The sequence below is a fragment of the Ahaetulla prasina genome, chromosome 2 (genome assembly GCF_028640845.1).
Source record: "Ahaetulla prasina isolate Xishuangbanna chromosome 2, ASM2864084v1, whole genome shotgun sequence".
Lineage (NCBI taxonomy): Eukaryota > Metazoa > Chordata > Lepidosauria > Squamata > Colubridae > Ahaetulla > Ahaetulla prasina.
Window position 1 is genome coordinate 182,308,415 of NC_080540.1, and position 24,905 is coordinate 182,333,319.

At 40.3% G+C, this 24,905-nt stretch overlaps 1 protein-coding gene across 10 annotated transcripts in view; it reads left to right on the forward strand.

The window, feature by feature from the left end:
* NFIX (nuclear factor I X) overlaps positions 1–24,905 on the forward strand; it is a 280,610-nt gene that overhangs the window by 242,623 nt on the left and 13,082 nt on the right. For 2 of the 10 annotated variants that reach the window (XM_058168384.1, XM_058168386.1), the window contains 4 exons: positions 466–588; positions 5,116–5,291; positions 9,233–9,380; positions 12,308–12,402. The exons of 1 other annotated variant lie outside the window; for it this stretch is intronic. In XM_058168384.1, coding sequence (XP_058024367.1) covers positions 466–588; positions 5,116–5,291; positions 9,233–9,380; positions 12,308–12,402 — 542 coding nt within the window. The remainder of the gene's footprint in view (positions 1–465; positions 589–5,115; positions 5,292–9,232; positions 9,381–12,307; positions 12,403–24,905) is intronic. 7 more of the 10 variants (XM_058168379.1, XM_058168378.1, XM_058168380.1 and 4 more) reach the window with 7 other exon arrangements.

Sequence of the window (24,905 nt, forward strand, 5' to 3'; positions counted from 1 at the left end):
GTAAAAAAAAAATTAATCAAAAAAAATTCCTGGAATTGGGCTAAGGCAGCCACTTTTGTATGTTGCCTAGATGAATGTAGGTTCCATGAGGGAACCAAACCTGACACAAAGGAGATTTTATTTATTTTTATTTTATTGATGGAGGCACCTTAGAGACACATGGAGATTGCTCTTAATAGTATATATTAAGTGCTGTAGAAATAATGAATAATAATGCTGTCTATCTATCTACGTCTACTTCATTGTTGGCTTTTATGCAGAATAGACATGTGAGCTGCTTCTTTAACCTGTTTAGTGACAGGTAGAGAAACTTAAAATTGAAAGCAGCCATTCCCAATATAATCCCTTAGATCTGTTGTAGAACATAAGTTGGACCACAGAAGTGAATGAAAGAGCATGGCTAACTACTAATCCATCTTTCCTCCACCTGTTAAACCATGAACTTTCTCCCTGATTCCTTGCCAGGACCGGCTTCTTTAAAGAAGTCAGGAAAGCTGGATTTCTGCAGTGCCCTGTCCTCCCACACCACCTCCCCGAGAATGGCTTTCACCCACCACCCGCTGCCTGTCCTAGCAGGAGTCAGACCAGGTGAGAACAAAGCCATTTTCTTAGGGGGGCGAATGGGTGGATTGTGGGCAAGATGGGAGGCAAGGGACAAAGTTGTCTCCTTGGTAGGGCATGTCAATAGATTCAACCACCTCGGTTCTGGCAATAGTCTCTTGCTGTCTCTTTTTCTCTCTTTCACTTCCTCTGTCTTTTGTTCCCCTGCTTGCTTGCTTTCTTTTTTTCTTTTTTCTTTTTTTCTTTTTTTGCCAAAATGGCTTAACACATTGATTGCAAACTGCATTCTTAAGAATTTATCCTTAAGATGGCATATAAAGTGGAAAGTTTTGATGAATCAGATTAACTTGAAAGCCACAGCACCAAGTTTGAATTGATAGCAGTACATAGATGGACTGAGATCCAGGTTAGCTTCCAATGCTTATTTGAAAATGCTTTGGAAAAGGAGACTGCAGAATGAATGGACAACTACATTTAAATATTTTGTTTAAAAAACTAGGATATTCAAAGGTTGCATCTAAGAAAGGCAAATCTAACCTATAGACTAGATTTGATACATTGAGTTGTCAGATTTCTAGTGGCTTATTGTTTCAAGCTGAAATACCTATCCTTGCTTCTCTGAGGTGTGCTTGAAATTGAAGTAGAACCCTAAGCCCCATGAAAGTGAAAATGACAAATGTATTTTCAGTACATTTCTTAAAATCTTTTAAAAGTCTGTATTTCAGTATATTTTGAGAGTCTGTTTGGAGCTTGAATGGCTACACTTATTTCACTTCTAAAATTATTTTTTATTATTTTTATTTTTGTTATTTATATCCTGCCCTTCCAAGTCACTTTCACAGGGTGGTCTTGTAATGAAAATAGAAATAAAATACTACAACAAAAGTAATGAAATGCATATAATAAAATAACAGCATTAAAATGAAAACAGCAGATGGGAAAATGTAATGAAGTCCAAGCATTGGAGAAAAAAATACCAGTTTAAAGTGCTTAAGGGATTTTAAAAGATTTTTCCCTAGGCATTAAAATCCCATTAGAGCAGGGAGAGAACCATAGGACTTCAAAAATACTAAGGTGCCAGTGCAGAAAAGACACTAGATTTGTCTTCTATCTGCCATTTTTTGTGATAATGAGGTCATCTAAAGAAAGACGTCTAAAGATTTTTTCATTGTACAGGTAGGGTTATAAAGAAATCAGCATTTTAAAAATAAATGCAATAATTTCTTGAAGGCGAGAGGAAAGGAAGGAATCCCTGAGGATTTTACTCCGCTAGTCATAACCGACTATAGGGGGCAATGCTTATCTCTATTTCAAGGGCCAGTGAGCGAGCATTATCCTAAGATATTTCCGTGGTCATGTGGCCAACATGATGTCCCAAAGCGTTGTTTCCTCCCCACTGAAGTGGAACCTGTGTATCTACTTGCATTTGCATGCTTTTAAACTGCTAGGTGGTCAGGGGCTGGGGCAAGAACTCACCCCATCGCGTGACTCTTGGATCTCAAACCCAACACCCAACTGCTGAGCCTTTGTGCCACCCCCAATTTCTTGAAGAACAGGCTATAACATGCTTGACCTTTTCCTTGTTTAGGTCATGGCACATTCAGCCTTCAGCCAAGGCATTTAATGTCTATGTGCTTAGATCAAACGATCAGAGAATCTATTTAAGTGTTATTTACAAATGCCTATGACTAGTGTTTAGGAAGAACTATGATACAGATGTATATGCTGGAGGTATTTATATTTTTTGTAATTAACCATAAGCATAAAGTTTGAAGTTTAGGGATGCTGTCACAGTTTTTGGTGTCTGGCTTTTCTTAGGATGATGTTGTGGTTTCTGATTAATAGTGTCTTTATATCACTTACAGTGATGTGCTGCATCATGTACTATACTGTACTGTAGAGGTTGCACATATGTGTGCAGTAGAGGGAGGGAAGAAATAGAAGAAAGCATTTTAATTCAAGTAGCAACATATCTGATGAGGTGATTCAGGTAAGGAATAGAACAAGCAAGTTTAGAATACATTCCTGCAGCCTCTTATCTAGATAAGCCACTAAGCCACACTGTCAAATGGCTTGCCCTGAAGCATCAAAAAGGTTTTGTAAACAGAGTACTAACATTTTAAACATTACTAGGCTGAAGAGTTCCTTGCTTGTCTGTGTTTTGGATCCTGCCATGGATGGCAGTTAAAGAGACAATATCATTGTAAAGTTAGTGCCAATTGAAGTGCATTGTCAGAGAGATGTAGGACTTATGAAGATGAAGTTGTTTTGTAAGAACTAATGTCAGTGGTATGTTTCGAGAGAGGCCATTACTTGCTTGAGTCTCTACTAAGTCTCCACTTTGTATGAGGTCATAGTATAATACTACTTTGGTGATCTAACAGAATAAATTATTGTGGCAGGACTGATTTCTCTCTTCTCTTTGTCCTGCAAGTTCTCAGACAGCTAGTGAAAGTGTATAATAAGCAGCTTTTCAAGGAGTAGGCAGTACAGGACTCCAGGTAATGGGTTTAAAGAATTATGTAATCTATATTACAGAAAGAAGAAAAGGCATAATATTAAAGGAAGCAGAGGTAAGCTAAAATAGGTCAAGTGTTAGGCAAAAAAACCTTTCTGACCTGCCATTTGAAATATACATTGGATACAGTTGATCCCAAGCTTGGGTGAAAGCCATTAGCTAAAAGATACAATAATTAAACAAGCAGTTATTTTATAAAGGGCACCAATACTTTTTGTTGAAGGCTTACATTCTACTCTGACATAGTTATAACATAGTATAGAAATCACATTTCAAAAGCCTTTACAGGTAGTCCTCAACTTATAATAGTTCATTTAGTGACTGTTCAAAGTTACAACAGCACTGAAAAAAGTGGCTTATAATCATTTTTCTTACTTATGGATGTTGCTGTATCCTTATGGTCCTGTGATCAAAATTCAGACGCTTGGCAACTGACTCATTTATGACAGTTGCAGTGTCCTGGGGACTTGTGATCACCTTTCAGACAAGCATAGTCAGTGGGGAAGCCAGATTCACTTAACAACCATGTTACTAAGAGCCATGGTGCCACAGTGGTTAGAATGTAGCATTGCAGACTAACTCACTGCTGACTGCCAGCAGTTCGATTCCCACCGGCTCAAGGTTGACTCAGCCTTCCATCCTTCCAAGGTCAGTACAATGAGGACCCAGATTGTTGGGGGCAATATGCTGACTCTGTAAACTGCTTAGAGAGGCCTATAAAGCGGTATATAAATCTAAGTGCTTTGCTACTAATTTAATAACTGCAGTGATTCACTTAACTATGGCAAGAAAGGTGGTAAAATAGGGCAAACTTAACTATCTCACTTAGCAACAGAAATTTTGGGCTCAATTGTGCTCATAAATTGAGGACTACCTGTACTCATTAATTTCGGTGCTGAATTTTCCTATGCAAAAAATTGCCCAACAAATACACTTCACTTTTGCAGCCCTGCAGTTATCATCTCTGAAAACAACAAAATAGTTTGTTCAAATCTCTGGATTTCCCTTACTACTGTTCACTCAGTCAGCAAATTGGAGATTGGCTTGGGGTGTCTAAATTAGTGAAAGAATTACAGCTCATTCCTCTGTTCTATATGCTTAATTTCTAACCCTCCTTCTAGTTGCTTAGTATAGCCTATATTTAATTGTTATGAATATCTGCTTTGCTCTCATCCTGATTCCCTATTACAATTTCCTCCATCTGCCTAGTGTATAACTCTGTGTAGGAGGAACTTTAGCCACATACAGTAGGAGAGAGTCAATCCCCAGTACACAACAGCTGGTTTCTTGGCTGATTTCCCTCTTCCCTTTCCATTCTACAATGTGCCAATAATTCCCAAAGAGAGGGCTATGTTATGCACTTTTGCCCTTTTACACTTGGGTGTCAGTTAGAAGTTATTGATTTTAATGTACATCCATGCTTTATAGAACAGTTTAAGAGAAAAAGATGGATACTAATGAATTAGAAGATGGGAGAAGAAGGGAGGCATTCAAAAGAAGAAAGAAATAGATGAGAGTATAGTAATAAGATATAAATGTAAGAAAATATAGGTACTTGTACTTCATTTTGATTAGGTTACCACTCTGAAATAAAGTATATAAGAAATGAGGAAGGGGACATCAATAAAATTTAGTAAAGATGTTAGAGACATAAATACATGTTCGGAAGCAAATGTATACCCCATTTTTACTGCATGTATATGTGCATGGTACATACATGGTGGTTGCAAATTCCAAATGTATAATGCATGCAGCTCAAACCTGCTTGCACATCTTTGCAAATGCTAACCTCTTTTGAGAAAAAGAAACTACCACTCCTTGTTGGGATTGTGACAATCCTTAATTGAAACAGCTTTGAAAATTAAGAATATGGGGATAATTTTTCAGCAGAGGCCTTGATGGTATAGGTAGCTATTGGGCTGTGGAAGCAGCATGGCATGGGGGTTGTTACTGACATCTCTTTCTGTCACTCTCTCACTCTTTCTGTCTCTGTGCTTCTCTCTCTATTTCTATCCATCTGTCCTTACACTCTCCAGGAAGCCCCCGTGCCACAGCGTCGGCCCTGCACTTCCCGTCAACCTCCATCATCCAACAGTCCAGCCCCTACTTCACACACCCGACCATCCGCTACCACCACCACCACGGCCAGGACTCGCTGAAGGAATTTGTGCAGTTTGTATGCTCGGATGGCTCAGGCCAGGGCTCTGGGCAGGTAAGAGCCTCGCACCTTAGCCCAGGGATGCCGGCCAGTCCACCAGAATCCTGCCTTACAGCCCTTTTCTGCCTCTTCTCCCTCTCTGTCTCCCTCCCAAACACTGCCTGCCTGCCTGCCTGCCTGCCTGCCTGCCTGCCTGCCTGCCTGCTAAAGGCATAGGGAAATATGTGATACAGTAAGCAGTATTAACTAGTCCTGTGAGTCTGGCAGAATGGGCCTTCTTTCCTTGAAAGAACTGTCTGACTGATACTGGCTTGCTCTTGGCATCTTACCTTTACCTCAGAAATTAGACTGAATTACAAGGCCAAACATTCAGGCTGAAGAAAACTAACTTCAGGGCAGCCAGAATATTTTAAAAAAAGGATAGATGAGAGAGATGCAGCATATTCAAAAGAGAACCTTCTCTTCTGTTTGACCTTATGTGGGAACTGACTTCTACAGAATGGGCAGGTATAGCCCAGTCAGGTTTTACTTTCCCTATCATCCGATTTCTCTACCCCAATTCTGTCTGCACCTTTTTTCCAAATAAGTTTCTGAAGGGTTTAAAGTCTTCAGAGCTCCTGAACAAAAGAGAATCCCAGAGGTTGCACTGAGCACATTCTAGAATGTTAATCTTTGTGACATTTGTGAAACTGACATGAATGGCAGGATCCAAAGATATTAGGCTTTGCAATACTGGAAAAGAACTTATAAACCTGGAAATGAGAATTTTTCAGAACACCCTAGAGTTTTGAAGTTTATGATCTTTAGTTTTACTTTGGGGAAGAAAGGGGAAGAGGAAAATCAATAAACTTAAATATTAAATGTTGAGGCATGGGTAACTTTTTTATAGTCACTTTTGATTCCAGCTTACCTATGTAAATTGGATTGTACTTAAATATTGATTTTAATATATTCTCAACAATATGTTTTGCTCAGTTTGAGCACTCCTATTGAAAGGCAACCCCCCCCCCATGACCTGATAGATAATAATTCAAGGTTCTGATGTTATAAACAAGTATATCTCCTTAATAATCCCTTTGTAGCCAACCTCTGTGAGCTGAAAAGAGTCTTGAAAGAGAACCATTATTTATCTTTAACACCTTTCCCCCCATGAGGGATGAAAGTATTAAACCACAGTAGCTTCCATTCCTAAAGCAATTTAGTGCCAGTGGTGTGCAAACCATTTAATATGGTAAGCTACCTTGAGCCTGACAAGTAGGCTGCTGACAAATTATTGTAATAAATGAATAAAAACTAAATTGCAAAAATCCAGGGGAGCAAGTTGATGGATCACAGTTGAAACAGAGGAATTTGTTAAGTCTGGCTTCGTGGGAACAGTAGCTAGTGCCTCTATTTCTTTAGAGGGCAAGAAAGTCAGGAGTGGTTAAAATCCTATGAGAAATTACTGTTTGCTGCTGTTTTTGTTTTATTGTAATCCATAGCCAGGATTTTTCTAAAATATTGATGCATCTGTAAGTCCTATTACAAAATGTCTTGTAGAAGTTTCCTTTCATGGCAGTTGTTAGCCTATTGTTTCCTGATCCGTATGATTAAAAGAACAGTTTTGTATTGGCCCTTTTTAATTAGCATTTTTCCTGTCCAGATTATGAATGTACTGAATTCCTGGATCCTTGATTTTTCTTTCCTTTGTCATAGTAAAATATTTCACTACCCAGAAGAAGAAAAAAACCAGGGAAACCATTCCTTTTACATACACACAGATCTAAAATTTCTTATTCATAATTTGTTTACAGTTTCACTGAACAGGATACAATGACATAAACTGAAATTTCAAACAAGCAGCTTTTTAAAAATCATTTAGCCTGAAAAGCCTCAGCAGTGAATTTCCTGTCTAAAGTGGAAAGTTTGATGATGGTGCAAAAGTATTTTATAGTACTATTCCCTCCAAAAATTAAAAAGTAGTTCTTTAAAAAACCTTAGGAGGACAGCACATAAAATAATTCAGTGAAGTCTGACCATAATATTGATGGTTTTCTTATAAGAAATAAATGAATCCAAAATGGCAATTGCAGGATAATAAGCTAGTATGGAAGCAGATCAGCTGGCATTAAGTCTGAGGAGAAGAGCTTTCAGCCATAGACAGGCCCATCTAAGCTAAAAAACGACAGACTCATTAAGATTCCTTACCATGCTTTGTTGTTTACTCCAGCAAAGCATATTACTCAGGATAATTATCCTGACTCACTGCTCTAGGAATAAAGCAATTCCAGAGATCAAACAGTAGAGTTGTTAGTAAAACTCGATGTTGATGGCTTATGGTACTTTATTGTCATTCTTAAACTTACGTAATGACTGAATTTTATGTTGGTTCCTGGTTTATAGAGCATTGGTCTGCCATCAAAAATCTAGATATTTCTGCTTCTGAACACTCTGAGGACTTTGACCAAGCCTTGGAAGGCAATGGTTTATAAACTGCAATTCTAACAAGTCTAGGAGAAAGTAGATTGATTGCAGAAAAATGATGGGAACACATTAATTGTGGCTTCTTGGCAAAGGGAACCTCTGTTTAGGAGCTGGTAAAATTCTCAACAGCTTGCCTTCAGAAATCATGGGTGCTCCACCACTGGAGGTTTTTAAGAAGAGACTGGACAGTTACTTGTCTGAGATTGTATAGGTTCTCCTGCTTGAGCAGGGGGCTGGACTAGAAGACCTTCAAGGTCCCTTCCAACTCTATTCTATTCTAATTTTAAAATCACAAAATAAGCCCCACTTTCTTGCACATGTCTGTAAAGTCCTAATTATTAATGTAATATCCTTTCCATGGATTTTGCTTGCTACAGAATCCAAATAGAAAAACTGTTGCTTCCTATAGATTGCACGTGGCAGGGAGGAACCAATACCAGAAAATAATTGCCCCAAAGCTTCTAGCATGAAAATTATGAATAATCAAAATTAAATATTTTCTACTAATCCAAACTCATTAGTTCTGTGATACAAGTGAATTTAAGTTATTATTCCACTGATTTCTGTATCACAGCCAAATATTTTCTTTGTCTCAAACTCAAGCTCTCCCCAAGAATTTGGGAATTGTAAAGACAGTATCTAATTCTGAGGTTCCCATCAGTGCTGCTGTTTGAGGTGTCAGAAATTGTTTCAAATTTCAGCAATTCAAATTCTTTCTAAGTTCTTGTGGTATAGTTCCCCAATAACAATTGGTGTACCACTCTTGATTCCTTCCATTTGTTTGTTTTCAAATTTTGATATTAATAGTAGTAGTAATAGCAATCATATTTTAAAATGTTACAGAATCCAAGGAAATCTGGGTACCCGCGATAATATCCTGTGCTCATTTCTAAGAACTAGATTCATACTTTTTTTTTTAGATCCATGGTGGGCGTTTTGCTGAGAAAAAAGAAAAAAGTCATTAATAATAAATATATAGCTCAGGCTATATGTGTACAGTGCATACATATTTTCCTATAGGTTCATTCAATTAGGCATTGAAATCTGCAGACCCACAAAGTCTAGGAGGAGGGACATGCCTTAGATGCAGCCAATCTAACCAGAAGAATAGGTAGAGAATGGTTGCTTTTGCATTAATAAGAAGTTTTCAGAGATAATGAATAATTCCATGAAGTCATTGGTTTGTTATCTCAATAAAGTAGTCATTGTTCAGCCCTGCCTATTCTGTGGGAACAAAGGCAACCCCTTGATAATGACTCAGGCCTGACTTGTAATAAGAAAATAGGACAGACACATCTGAAAGGAAGAGATTGAGGATGTGGGAAATGTTTGATGTGGGAAATGTTTGAGGGAGGTAAGGGGAAAATATAAAACTAAAGTATAATTTGAAGAAGAAAGAAGGGGGCGAAAAATGGTATTTTAAATAAAATTAAAGTCCCTCCACTTCTCTGCCCCAAGAGCCGCCAGCAGATACTGCATCTTTAACGTTGCCTTGTCTCGTTCACGCATCACTGTATTTATGTTGTTCGCAGCCTAACGGTAGCGGCCAGGGCAAAGTCACGGGGTCATTTTTGCTGCCGCCACCTCCACCTGTGGCCAGACCAGTGCCCCTTCCAATGCCTGATACAAAATCCACCAGCACTAACCCAGAGGGCGGAGCGCCGACACCAACGTCACCCTGTAAGTGGACCCAAGTGTAACCCAAACCACAAAGCAAAATGGAACTTAGTCTCCATTTCCCACCCCAGGGCCCTCACTAGATGTCAAGTAAGGCAGAAATAATAATAATGAGAGCAGGAGGAACAAGACTAAAAGATGGGCAATGAAAAGGAAAACAAAGAAGAATGTGCACAGTAACAAATGTAGAAGAAAAGAGGCACAAATGAGAAGAAGAAAGGGAAAAAAAGGTGAATTGAATATAGACAAATGGGAATGAGAGGAAAAAAGCAAGCTATAAGCAACTGGTAGATTCAGAAGGTGGGCTTGGGGCACCATGTTGTCATCATCAAGTCTTGTGCTTTGTGCTTATTTTTAAGGTTTAAACACCCCATCTGACCCCTTTCCTTAGCTGCCATTATCCCTTTACACCTTCCATCCCATTCCCCAGCGTTTAAAGATGCAGTAGCTGCCCAACTCCAACACGTTTATTTTTTTATTTTTTTCATTATATCGTTGGTTGCCATGGTGGCTTCTTGGTAAATTTGGGGATTTTTTCAAGGGAGAAAAATAAACCATAGATAATTCTGAGAATAAGCAATATTGAGAGAAATTTGAGTTTTGTAATGTGAGGAAGGGTTGTATTTATGGATATTATGGTACTTCAAATATAAATTCTCACTAAAATCCATAGGAAGCTTTCTCCCATCACCCCAAATTGTGGTCTGTGCTTTCTCAGGAAAGGATAATCTGATGGAAGGAAGGGAGAAGGAGGAGACATTGGGAAACAGAACTTCCAGAAAATGGCCTTGATGTTTGATGATAAATAGAACCCAGACAGTTGAGTAAGAGTGTGTAGATCAGAAATCTAGAACTTCTGTTCCCTGTTTTAGAAGGGCAGGTATCTCCTGGTGAAGAGTGGTGGCATTATGCAATAGGAAGCCTGGATCCATCCTAGAAATGGTAATCCTACCAGATTGATTAAAAATGGGGTGGAAGTTAAAACTTCTAGATCTCCAATGAAGTAATTATTACCATTTTTCTTGGCTTCAAAGAGTCCCTTTGGAGATAAGGATTGGCTACAGTATCATTTTCTTTTTTGCTTTTTCTCCTTCCCTCCTTTCTTTTTCTTTTCTTTTCTACATCTGTGCTCATGGCATTACTCACTCTCACATTGTTCATACTCTTCATTAAATTTATGGTAATTTATGGGAGGGGGTGGGAATAAGAAGAAAGGGGTGGTGACAAGCTATAGACATAAAGAAAAATTCTGGAGCTATGTTACGTACTGATCGCCATCTTCCTACTCTCACAAGGTGGCTAACAAAGGTTTCAGAAGGAAAGGGAGTGTTGCAGCTGCTTCTAAGTTTGAAATGCAACCCCAACTCTCATTAAGAACTGATATGTGTGATCATCAGGAACCAGTATAAAGTATTAATGCTGCTCTGAGCCATATCAGATTGCCAGTAAGGTGTTGGTGTTAGTGATGAAGATAAATAAGAATAATTGTTTCTCTCAAATTTATTAAATATTTGAATGCTCTCCGTTCTTGAAAAAAAAACTCCTTATATGTAGGAAAAGTTCTAAAATATCTCTCTTACATAATCCCATTTTGTTCATTTTTTTAACAGTGACCAGTAAAATTCAACCCCTGTCCAGTAGTATAACCCCAGAAACAGCATAGTAATAGATCCCTCATGTGGGCATACTCATTGTGTAGCTCATCTCTTCATCCCTTTAGGTACTTGGAAGTCAACAAACAGAAATCTAGTCCATAGGCTTCCAGTGTTCCATTGAGAACCAGAGAGTATGTGATGTAAATTGTTGCAGGCTAGCAAAAACCATTTGGTTCTTATAGCCAAATCCTGAAGTTATCTCCATAAACCAGGTCTTAAACTCACCAAACAAGAGCTTCTGCCTTCCCATCAATGTCCTATCAGGTTGGGCAGTGGAGAAATCAGCTTTAAGTGTTGAGCACTATTGTGATCAAAGGCTTAGTGTGGAATCCCATACTTGGCTGTTTTGTGTACTCCTGCCAGTGTGTATGTGTATATATTACCATGAGGTTTGTAGTACCTCTAGATAACATTTACAATAGTTCATAGCCCCAGACAGGTTTTCAAATCGGAGATGAGGTTGGGGATGAGGGAATCTCCCACGTCTATTCTCTTCCCCTTATGTAGCTTCATCTAGAGCTCTGCCTTCTTCTGCCACCAACTAAATACCAAAGAGCTGAGCTTAGTTATTTCTGGCACACAGTGCTGTGCCCAGGAGAGGCATGCAGACCTAGAGACTCCATCTCCTGGCAGGCCCATACATGGTCATGTACTGGAATGCCATCTTTCCTACAAATGGGTAGGAGGTCTGCCTGAGTCTACCAATAGCGGTTATAACATAGAAGCCCCCAGCCTTCTCCAGGGATGCAGAGAAAACTAGGCCACAAAATGAAGGCTTTGGACCTATACCCAGAAAGAAATAATATGCCCAAGAGAAATGAGGTTTATGGAACAAAAGCCAGATTCTCCTCAATATTCATCTCACTCAGTAAAACCTATATAATAAAATAATGCAATTCCCCCCAATAAAGGCACAGGGGATATTATATATGATTTTATGGAAGTTTCCATCAAGCTGTTGGGATTACTCCTGTAGTAAAGCTGGCTTTTTCTGTCAATATCCTTAAATTCCTGTATCTCAAACAAACAAACAAAAACAAAAGTATTTACCATCACTCAAAGGAAGCCCCACTGACAACTAAGAGCTAGCTGGTCCATTCTTTTGTGTTCACTGACAAGAGGGTATTCTGGGGAGGAAAAGGTGATGCCCTTTTTTTTCCTTTGGATTTTGCTATCTTGAGTCTCATCTGACGGGCCTGCATGCCCATCCTTTGCCATCAATGCCATCAGCCTCACCTAGTGGCCCTAACGGCCTCACATCTCTTTCCCCTCTAGCATTCTCAGCGCCAGGCTCCTCCTCCTCTGCCAACCGGTTTGTCGGCATCGGACCCCGGGACGGCAACTTTCTAAACATCCCCCAGCAATCTCAGGTAGGGGGAACCAGCTTCGTAGGGGTATATGTGCTACAGTACCCCAAATGTAGCTTGCCTTATGTGGGAAGGGGAGGGCAATGGCTCTGTGGAAGGGATGGATGTGGATCACCTCAGAATTTTTCTACCTATGAATAAGAGAGTTCAGTTGCAGAATAAAAATTAGGACTGAACATTAGGAATCTAAGTATTTACTCATGGGGTGTGCCATAAAGTCCAGAATTTACAGCAGAACTCTTTGGGAGATTGTCGAAAGACAGTCATGTTTCAGAAATTATGGCCTTCATTTTTCATACAAGAAACTGAGTTTCAGAGAGGGTCTTTGGCTTATGAGTCTCAGTCTAAGATGGAATTTGAAAAGATTCCAAAGCTGGAATATATTTCAGTGACAGGCTGGGGAATGGGGAAGATCCATCAGTCTGCTCAACTATGTTCGTTGGGTGCCTTTGGGCAAGTCACTGTCTCTGAAGATATGATGTATTTACTGTTCATTTGTTCTCACCATGGAATGAAATGAAGAATGGCTCAAGACTACTCCACAGAGACTTCCACACTGCTATTATTGTCATGCTCAAACCCTGAAAAGCAGTTTAGAAACCAACTGTCTTTCTTTATGCCAATTTGATATGCTGACAAGAATAAATTTACATCAAGCTCTTCAGATTCTGTGGCAGCAATAATCTCCTCATATCCACTTGGCACTTCACAAAAAAAAGGCTGCTAAGGGCCCAGTGACTTAGTGCTTTACAGCTGTTCCTTTCCTGCCAAATAGAAGGGAGAAATTGACAAAACACCAGTCAATTTCATTTCTCTGCTCTTAGGGAAAGCTGCAGAGCCTTGAAGTTAATTTTTCTCTTGCAGAATCAAGAAACAAATAAGTTCAATTTTCCTGTGGCTATTATAGGAACACAGAGATTTGAAGCTGCTGCTTTCAAACTGATGCAGAATGTTTAGTCTATATTCACATGGCAAAAAATCATATTGATCGTGATATGTATTTTACTCTCTATATGCAAACAGAGTATAGAAAGGTTGTATATGTGCACTAATCATAATTATCACCCATAGTTACCCATAATTTTTCCAATCTCGATATGTTTTGGGAAGAATATACCATCACTTGGCATGCTCGCACATATAATAAAAAAACATAGTTTAGCTTCTAGTGCATGGGCAAGAGCAGAATGTGATCTCTCCAGCTCCTCACTTTTCCTCATGGTGTTTGGAATAAATTTCATCACCATTAATGATAATTAATTTTAACTATTATTTGTTTAAAGAAGTACTCATGACTTGTGATATAAATTTGGTAGTAGTTAAGGTTAACTACAGATATTCAAGTTCAAATAATTAACAAGTTATGTTTACCCTAAGTAGAAATAAAAATGAAGTTTATCTCAAGAAAAGAATGAAACGGACATAACATAACATAACATAACATAACAACAGAGTTGGAAGGGACCTTGGAGGCCTTCTAGTCCAACCCCCTGCCTAGGCAGGAACCCTACACCATCTCAGTCAGATTCATCCATGCAACTTATTTCCATTATGCTAAACTTTGTTTAATAATGACATCACAATACTTCCTAAGCATTCAAGCAATATATCTGTATGCCTGGAAGATGCTATTTCCAAATCTATGCATTCAGTCATTAACAGAATTAGGGTTTTGTTTATTTCCATGTACAACAAAACATCAAAACAGTATACAAAAATTAAAACGTTACCGGTAAAATTAAAATTTTTGAATTAAAAATTTAAATTAATTTCTAAGGAGGCAAGAGTAATTAAACTCTGTTAAAAATTAGTTGACAAAGGCAACTTATGGCACCAATTAACTCCACAACTGTGTGCTCCTTTGGCTCCCCATGCAAGGCCGCAGAACCTTGTTTTAACCCCTTTTCGCAAGGCTAGGAGACTGGAGTCTGCCTCACCTCTGAGGCAGAATATATCAAAGGGCAGGAACAATGGTTGAGAAGGCTCTCTTCCTAGATCCCACCAATTCTTTTAACTGACAAGGTCTGCAGCATACCTTCCCTGGCTGACTTGATGGGCTAGGTCAATGTAATGAGATGAAGCCAGTTCTGTAAGTAGCTTGGCCCCATGTCATGCATCATAACCAACACCTTGAGTTGGATCCAAAAGCAGAATGGCACCTGATGTAGTTTGTGGAGCAGAAGTGTTACATGTGCCCTTCTTTAGGCTCCCAATATAGCTCATGCTGCTGCATTCTGCATCAACTGAAACTTACAGATACTTTTCAAGAATAGCCTCATGTAGAGCACATTGCAGTAGTTCAGATGGGAGATGACCAGGGCATGAGCAGAGCGCCTCCCTATCCAGTATGGGCATAAGTAGTGCACAACACAGTTTTGAGCAAAGGCCATCCTAGCCATGGCTGCCACCTGCTCTTCTAGCAGGAGCCGTGAGTCCAAGAGGCGCCTCAAGTTATGCACCCAGTCTGTCTGAGGTAGTGCTACCTCATCTTAAGACCAAAGATGACAAATTCCTGGATACAGAGGGACCCGCTACCTACAACCACTCGTCATACCAGAATTCACACTCCTTAAGTATGCACATATGACTGAAGAGTGTAGACTTTGTCCCACATTGTCCCAATCCATATTGTGTTTATTCCACCAGCACCCCTTTGGAAAAAAAGCTTGCACCAAGGGTGAAATGCTCCCGGATCGGACCAGATTGTGTGATCCGTAGTGATCGTGGCCGGTAGTTTGGCAATCTGGTAGCGATGGCAGAACTAAGCTCTGCCCATCTGCCCAGGTGTCATTACTTCCTGGTTTTAACCAGGAAGTAATGTGTTTTTTACCTTCTGCACATGCTCAGAAGGTCTTTGTGTGCATGTGACATGCATGCACTTCTGGACCAGTAAGGAAGGTAAGTAGATTTCACCCCTGGCTTGCACATTTTAAAAATTAAAACTGATCCTGTTTGCCCCACTGTTATTCTCCCACTTCAATAAGCCTCCCACTTTCAAATTGTAAAGCCTTCCTGCTCCTACCATGCACTTTGGTTTATTATGTTTTCTCTGAGTTCCACCAATTTAGCTCCTTCTGGGAGTAAAAAGGAAATAATCTGGCTGGTTTCTTGATACCTCCCATTGGAATTATAAAGTCATAGAATAAGAAGCTGGAGACAGTTGGCTAGTAATTAACTGATCCTCTAAATCACTGGTAGTCAACCTGGTCCCTACCGCCCACTAGTGGGCGTTCCAGCTTTCATGGTGGGCGGTAGGGGTTTTATCCGAAACTGAAGCACTTTCCTTTTTTTTAATTTAATTGACTTTTTAAAAAAATTCATAGCATTATTTAAAAACATTTTCATTAGGTTTTTATAAAATTCCCCGTGACAATTTAAATTTCTGAAAATATACTATTTGTATCGCCCGCGCATAAGTTTAGTTCACGTTACGTAAGTGAAACTAAATGGTGCTATAGTGCGACCTCAAACAAAAGATGCTCGTCCCAGAATAGTTTGCGCATCTCCCCCCACACCACCCAGCTGTAACAGACAAGCAGAGCTGGTAGCCGGCGCCTCCCTCAAACCTAATCCATGATGCGCGAGAGGCATGCGCAGACAACGATACATGGCGCATTACTGTGGAACCGATGGGCGGTTAGAAAATTTTACTACTAACAGAGACACAAAAGTGGGTGGTAGGTATAAAAAGGTTGACTACCCCTGCTCTAAATTATTGTGCAAAGTACCGTGTTTCCCCAAAAATAAGTGTGTTATATATTTTTTTGAACCCTGAAATAAGCGCTTGGCCTTATTGCCATGCGTTCAAAAGCCCAATTGGATTTATTATCAGGGGATATCTTATTTTTGGGGAAACAGGGTGGTTGCATACATGCAAGAGAACCTCCATGGTGGTGAAATAGAGATAGAGATGGAGATGAAGATGGAGGTAGTAGTCTAGACTACTATAGTAAAAGGTTATTCCGAACAGTAATATCATTTGAAAACAAAAAAGAAAGCTGATGCCAAACCCCTTCGTTAATATCAGCAGCCACAGAAGTTTTAAGTCACATCCTTATTGTGTCCAAGAGAAGTTCGTTTCTAATCTCTTTCCTTTCTAAGCTCCACCAAATGGTGACTGCTCAGGAAGCTTTGCTCCACCATTACTCATATGGTTTAAAATGCAAACTGAGTTTATGACGCATTGTTTTTGTCACATATAATCACTGCAACTAGAAATCCTAACTTTATATTTTCTCTACATGGTATTTACTTGTATAAGGGAAACTATATAACCTCGTAATGGCAAAGCTATGGCATGAGTGCCCGAAGTGGCACGTGGAGTCATGTCACCTGGCACATACGCCAACGCCCGTTCCTCTTCCAGGCTTCTGGCGTGCTTGTACACATGATGATTAGCTGGCCTTTGTGTGTTTGGCAGTGCCGGAAAGCAGAAGAACTGGTCTTCTGTTTTCTGGCGTGAGCATGCGCGCCAGCCACCTGATTGGCATGTGTGCATGTGCTCTAGTAACCGGAAGATTTGTTTTCATGGAAGTATCTTATCCGCCGTGTGCATGACCCCTGGGCAGCTCCTCTTCCTGGCCGCGGCCCTGACGAGTGCGCATGCAAAGTGCTCCATTTTTGGCACTTGGTGCTGTACGCGTGCACACTCCCTTTTCAGCACTCGGAGCCAGAAAGGTTCACCATCACTGATATAACCTGAGAGACACATGGAAGAGGAATAACATCTAGAGGAGGAGAGAATAGTTCACAAACCATACAATTGCTTCCAAGAAATGAAGAAGAACTGCGCTGTTTGTTCCCCTGATTTTTAATAGGCTACACTAGCTCTGCTTTGAGATAAAGTTGCTTAGAGAATGCACAATGTAGTGGGGGGGGGGAGGTGACCCTCTTTTCCAACTGGATGAGAGAAGGAGTGTGTTGCTCAGCACCAGTGATATTATGGGTGGTTGCCATTAAGTGCCATTGGTACTCTTGTTCGCAGAGCATACCAGCCTCTCAGAAAAGTAGAAAAAGACAGGGCAAGGAGGAAGGAAAGAAGGACCTGCATATTTATAGTTTCTGTGCAGCAGAGAATACCGTATAATGATTGAACAAAAATTGTATTTTGTTGCACAATGAATAAAAGGACTGGGTTGTTATATTATTCAGGGCAATTTTAATCATGCCAGTGCCACAACCAGAAGGGAAAATCTTGATGGTATGAAGGTTAAAGCAACAAAGAAAAGTTGAATACCATGGGGAGGGAACATTCCAAGTCCAACATGATTTTTTTCTCCATTCCTCCTGTCCCACATAAGACAGCTCTCAGCTTGATCTGTCTTTCCTTCCTAGCCTCCATTGCTCCCTGGTGGTGAATGAAGGAGCAGAGCAGAACAGGAATGAGATTTGCTCCCCTTCCCAGCCCATAACCAATGTCACGTCTGGCCCGTCTGGTTTCCCTGAGCAACCAGACATGATGTCACACCCAGATGAACTTGGACTTGGGGGGCCAGGCAGGGAAACAATGGTCCGGAGCGAGGCTGGATCAGGGCCCAGCACAGCCGCAGGACTAGCAGGGGCACTTCCGCCAGCAGTTTCCCTACTTCTTGCTTTCTCCTTTTCTGTTTCACTGTTCATTTCTTAAATCATTTGTCTTCTTTTTTTCTCTTCTCTTCTCCCCCCTCTCTCTTCCTCTCCCCTCATGTCTGTAAATATACTCCTGTTACTTTTTTTATGGCTCTCTTGCTTCTTTTCCCCTCAGAATGTCATTAGGCTGATGGGAAGAAGTTGCTCTGATCTATCATGTAAGATGATTGGGACCCATTGAAGTATTTTTCAGCCAAGGCTCTGCCAGGTGGGCTCTAAGCTTTGCCAAGAGCCCTTTAATATGTGCATGTGTGTTTTTTGTGTACAGAGGGGGGAAATATTCCCTGCTCCATTGGCTAGGCTACAGTATTATTAGGGGAAGGCAAGGGGAGGGCAGATGTTACCACAGTAACCAATGACTTTTCTGAACTCTGGATTCAGGCAGATGGAGGAAGACAAAAGAGAGGAAGAAAAAGACAGACAGAATTGAGCAAGAGCGAGAGATGAAGGAGAGAAGCACAGTGGCTGCCAGTTCCCCCTCTCTCGGCTGTGGCTTCTGGCTGTTGCCCATAGGAACAGCTGCAGGTCCCATGAGGTGTAACAGACCTTTGCTTCTAGACACCCTGCTCTTATTATTGTTGTTGTTAAATATTCATTTAATGCCAACAGTGCATGCAGAATCCAGCACTACCCTGATTTGGCTTAAAGGGTAAGGCTGTGCCAGCTCCAGTATGGATGAAGTATCCAATAGATTTCTCATTAGATGGTCATCTTCTTCCAGCGCTATAGATTAGCTAAAATCAATGGGAGTTTAGACTTTAGAATAACAGAGTTGGAAGGGACCTTGGAGGTCTTCTAGTCCAACCCTCTGCTTAGGCAGGAAACCCTACACCACTTCAGACAAATGATTATCCAGCGTTTTAAAAACTTCCAGTATTGGAGCATTCACAACTTCTGGAGGCAAGTTGTTCCACTGATTTATTGTTCTAACTGTCAGGAAATTTCTCCTTAGTTCTAAGTTGCTTCTCTCCTTGATTAATTTCCACCCATTGCTTCTTGTCCTACCCTCAGGTGCTTTGGAGAATAGCTTGACTCCCTCTTTGTGGCAACCCCAGAGATATTGGAACACTGCTATCATGTCTCCCCTAGTCCAGTTTCTGCAACCGTTCTTCATATGTTTTAGCCTCCAGTCCCCTAATCATCTTTGTTACTCTTCTTTGTACTTTCTAGAGTCTCAACATTTTTTTTTACTTCGTGGCAACCAAAACTGAATGTAGTATTCCAAGTGTGGCCTTACCATGGCATTATAAAGTGGTATTAACACATCACGTGATCTTGAATCTATCCCTGTTTATGCAGCCTAGTACTGTGTTGGCTTTTTTGGCAGCTACTGCACACTGGTGGCTCATATTTAAATGGTTGTCCACTAGGACTCCAAGATTCCTCTCACAGTTACTACTATTGAGCAAGGTATTACATATACTGTACCTGTGCATTTTGTTTTTCTTGCCTAAATGCAGAACCTTACTTTTTTCACCATCGAATGGAGTGTGGCTAATGATTTTGGCATTGCCCAGGGAATGACTCATAACTAATTATACATGTCATAGTGCAACTACACCCAGAAACCTAAACCCCCAAATAGCAAGTAGTCCAAAAATCATACCATCTGTGTAATTATTGTAAATATTGTAACTGTGTAAAAATTATTTTTCATGAAGTCAGCAAATGGCAGTGCAAGAAAGAGGATAAAGAATGGGACTGATATGATATTTGACTCAATATACCATTCATTGATAAATTGGGTAGGATGGACAAAAATTATTGGGTGAAAAAAACCATGCATGTGAGAGAAATAACTCACCTGACCCCTCCTCTATCCTTTTTTTCTTACTAATGCCTACCAGCTGACCCAAGCCTAGAGGTGCCAAGAGGAGGAGGAGGAATGGAAAGAGGAGAGGGAGGAGGAGCAGGCCAGATGAATCAGTAAAGCAGGGGAGGCCTTAGCTCTCTTCACTCGTGTCTGTTTTCATAGAGGCCTGGCCCCTGACTTTAGGCACAAATGAGGGAGGTGTATGGATAAATACCTGTAACTGCCCACATCACATCTACCAGGATCTTATTTGTACTGGGCAGGTATAAGCAAGGCAAAGCTCAAATAGCAAATGCTTTTATTATTCTCTGGCAGTTGATAGGGATGTGTGAAAGCCCAGTGTGAAATTTCACTCTTCTTACTGAACCTCTTGACCAGTGGTGGGATTCAATTTTTTTACTACCGGTTCTATGGGCATGGCTTGGTCGGCATGGCAGGGGAAGGATCCTGTAAAATCCCCATTTCCGCCTGATCAGCTGGGACTCGGGAGGCAGAGAATAGATGGGGGTGGGGCCAGTCAGAGGTGGTATTTACCGGTTCTCTGAACTCAAAATTTCCGCTACCAGTTCTCCAGAACTGGTCAGAATCTGCTGAATACCACCTCTGCTCTTGACTTATCCTGAGCTTCCAAATGCTTTGAGAAGAAAACATCAGTGTCCTTTGAGTTTGACTTACATTCAAAACTTGCAGCAAATCCAAGGAGGTGTTGAACTAACCTTTGTCACTACCTCCTCCAAGACATTTCTAAAAGATTATGAAAATAGGAGCTGTGATAAACCTTCCCTGAAATATTTAATGGGTTTAGTATACATATAAAATGGTATCAGAGACAGGACTCTACCATAAAAAGAAACTTCCTGAAAACAGCAGGGTCAATTTTCCACTCTTTACTCTGAATATTTCTACCCAACGAAAAATGATTTTCAAAGGAGAAATATTTAAAAAAAGAAAGATTGATCTACTAGTTTTAAGTGGGAAAGAGAAAAGAAAATATATTCTGTCGTGCTATGTTAACTCTCCTTAAACTTCATTTTTCTCCAGCTCCGTTTCATACCTCTTGCCTCATCCCCACAAGCAGTCTTTGAAAGATCCTTTCCAAATTTATTTTCTGTGAACAGCTCACTATAGTATTGTCAGGGATGGCATTTATTTTATGTGAGCGTTATTCAAACATTTTTTCTGCAATTTTCCTTTTAATTGAGAAAAAAAATCATTTTGAATTTTGAAACAGTGCAAAATTCAAACAATGCAGTTTTTCTTACCAGCAACACTAAACTGGGCTGGCAGTTCAAATTATGGAGGTCACAAGGCAGACCTAGAAGATACAGATACAGAATACATACATACATACATATACATACAGATTAACAGAGTTGGAAGGGACCTTGTAATCTAGTCCAACCCCTGCCCAGCAGACCTTACATCAGGGGTCCTCAAACTTTTTAAACAGGGGGCCAATTCATGATCCCTCGGACTGTTGGTGGGCTGGACCAGTTGGGTGGGCGTGGCTGGACCAGTTGGGTGGTCATGTGATTAGATGGGCATGGCCAATTTAGCAGTCCATTAAACAATACACACAAATTAAACTTTAATTTGTTTTGCTCCTGGGGGTGTTTTGTTTGCTTTTGTTTGCATGTTGCTCTTTTGGTTAACTTTTCTTTTTACTAGATCATTTTTTAAGTTGTTTAGGAGTATAGTGATCCACTTCAGGAAACTCAGTTTTGCAGCAATTCTTCTCAGCCCCAAGGAGCTTACAATCAATGTCTCTCTCTCTCCCTCCCTCTCTCTCTTTTCCTCCATCTCTCTGTCTCTTTCTCTCTCTCTCTATCTCTAGCGGGGCCTCTGCACACTCCGTTTTTGGCCGGCAGAGTGCTACTGGAGGTCATGGAGACCAAAAACAGGGTGCGTGGAGGCCCCGGGAGGCCTCCACGTGCCCCATTTTTGGCCTCCTCCACCTCCAGAAGCATTCTGCTAGTCAAAACCATTGGCCTTGCCTTCCAGTTTCCGCTGACGGGGCCCACAAAGGTAAATTCTGTGCTTGGCTGAAGGGTAGGGACCGGCGGGTGAGCAGGGTGATATGGGCAGGGCAGCCTCATGTGCAGACTGGATTAATGGCTTTGGCAGGCCATATATGGCCCCCAGGCCATAGTTTGAGGACCCCCCCCATACTATTTTTGACAGATGGCAGTCCAATCTCTTCTTGAAACTTCCAGAGATGAAGCTCCCACAACTTCTGAAGCTCTTCCATTGGTTGATTGTTTTCACTGTCGGAAAATATCTTATTTCCAGGTTGAATCTCTCCTTGGTCAGTTTCCATCATTATTCCTTGTCTGCCTTGGAAAACAGGTTGATTCCCTCCTCTCTGTGGCAGCCCCTCAAATATTGGTATATTGCTATCATGTCTCCCCTGGCCTTCTCTTCACTAGACTAGCATGCCCAGTTCCTGCAACTGTTCATCGTATGTTTTAGCCTCCAGTCCCCTAATCAACTTGGTTGCTCTTCTCAACACTCTTTCTAGAGTCTCAACATCCAGAATCTGCAATAAAGAAAGTGCAGGTGGGGGGAGAATCTTTTTCAAAATGTCTAGGGGTTGAGCAGCATATCAATTTTAATATCAGCAACAAATCATAAGGAACTTATTTCAGCTTCTAGTAAATTAATTGACTGTCCATGAACATTGGTTTCTAAGGATGCTATACAAATGAAAGAAGTTTCTAAATTAACTGGTCTACTGATTTCTAAATTCTAATTTCTAAATTAGAATATATTAAATTTATACATTAAAATTTATACTAATTCTAAATATAGTGCATTAATTTCTACGTTCACTAGTCCAGCGAATTGCTATGGACATAGTATATTCCATTTCAACAAGGCATTTGACAAAGTAGACTACAACCTACTTCTTATTAAGTTAGAAAAATGTGGGATAAACAGCATAATTGGCTGACAAACTGCACTTAGTAGATAAGTCTTTAATGGAACTGCATCGACACATAAGTATTCCAAGGTTCTGTTTTGGACCCAGTACTCACTGAAGATATGGTAATCTTCATAAATGATTTAGATGAGGGAATAGAAGGGGAACTCATTAAATCTGCACATGACACCGGCTGGCAAGAATAGCCAACATCCCAGAAGATAGGCTTAAGATCCAGAAGGATCTCGACAGACTTGAACACTGGGTCCTATCTAACAAAATTCAATGGTGAGAAAAGTAAGGTGGAACCTAGCTCAATAGCCACAACTGCAAGAAGAATCTAGGAATTCTGATAGACAACCATTTAAAAATGGACCAGCAGTGTGCTGCAGCTGCCAAAAAAGCCAATGCAGTCCTACTCTGTCTTAATAGCAGGATAGAATCAAGATCACATGAAGTGTTAGTACTACTTTATAATGTCTTGGCAAGACAATACTTGGAATATTGCATCCAGTTTTGGTCACCACAAAATATAAAAATGTTGAGACTCTGGAAAGTGTTCAGAGAAGAGCAACAACGATTATTAGGGGGCTGGAGGCTAAAACATATGAAGAACATATGAAGAACGGTTGCAGGAAATGGTATGTCCAGTCTAGTGAAAAGGACTTGGGGCAACATGATAGCGGTATTCCAATATTTGAGGGGCTGCCACAAAGAAGAGGGGATCAACCCATTTTCCAAAGCACCATGAGGCAGAACAAGAAGCAATGGACTAGAAACTAATCAAGGAGCGAAGCAACCTAGAACTAAAGAGAAATTTCCTAACAGAACAATTAACCAGTGGAATGGCTTACTTTCAGAAGTTATGGGTGCTCCTCACTGGAGTTTTGTAATAAGACAACCATTTGTCCAGAATGGTATAGGGTCTTCCTGCTTCGTTGGGGAGCTGGACTAGAAGACCTCCAAGATCCCTTCCAACTGTTATTCTGTTATTCCCCCAGGACACAAATGAGCAAGGGAGTGACAGTATATGTTATCACTTTCCATGGTGACCACGAACTGAAATTTGGGGGTATAATATATTCATTGATAAAAATTATCTCTCAACTTGTGTTTCTGCTAGCAATATACCTGGAATATTTAATTTAAACGACAGAATTCATGCATCATATGTGGAAGAAATGGAACCTTATGATTAAGGGCAGTGTGGAGCAAGATGATATAACTCAGTGTTGCTCAGTGCATTGCAAGACAGATGTCCATGAGTAACCTACCAACATTCATTTAAGGTTCACAGATTTGTGAATGGATGCTGTGTAGCTTGTTTTGATTCTGTCTTATTTGAGGCAAGAGTAGATTAGGTATGTTGTAGGCAGATATAATAGACAGCTATAGAAATTAACTCAAGGCATTTAAATGATGCTCTGACATGAAGAGACATTTGGATTCATTCCTCAATGCCAAGTTGATGTTGTCATAGTGGCGTGACAACTCCTGAGTGACTTGTTACTGGAAAACAACATTCTGATTGGTTTCCCAGGCATATAGTTTCTGATTCCAGCCAATCAGGAAGCAGAAACAGTCAATGAGAATTGAGCTCTTTTTGTTTTGACTGATTGTTTCTGAATCTCTCATTTGTATGACTGGCTCTACTACTAGAAGATATTTGGGGCTGGTGATGGTAGTGGTGGCTATTTCTAATTCTGTATTTTGACCATTGCCATATAATTCACATCACTGCACACCTCATTTAATTGGTAGCTTTATATGAGGGGGAAATTCATTTGATTGGCTGCAATTAATGATAAGCAGTGGTCAAGAATCTGATTGGCTGGCAGGTATTTACTAGGGTGTAGGAATTGACATCTTTATTTTATTAAAAGAATATTGATTGACTGAATGGGAGAGAAAATGTGGAACAAAAAGAGTTGGAGAAAACAGACATTTTAAAAACATTGTGAAAAGTAGCAGTGCCTACTTGAATAAATAAACTTTGGAAAGCAGGAATCTGGATACAATATCCAACCTGAGCAAAGCAGGAATGGTATTTTCAGTGTGGACAGAATGGACCTGTATCTAGCAAATACATTTCACTGCTTGTCTTAACTGTAGGATTTTCATCAACTGTGCCAAACTTTGTAAAAT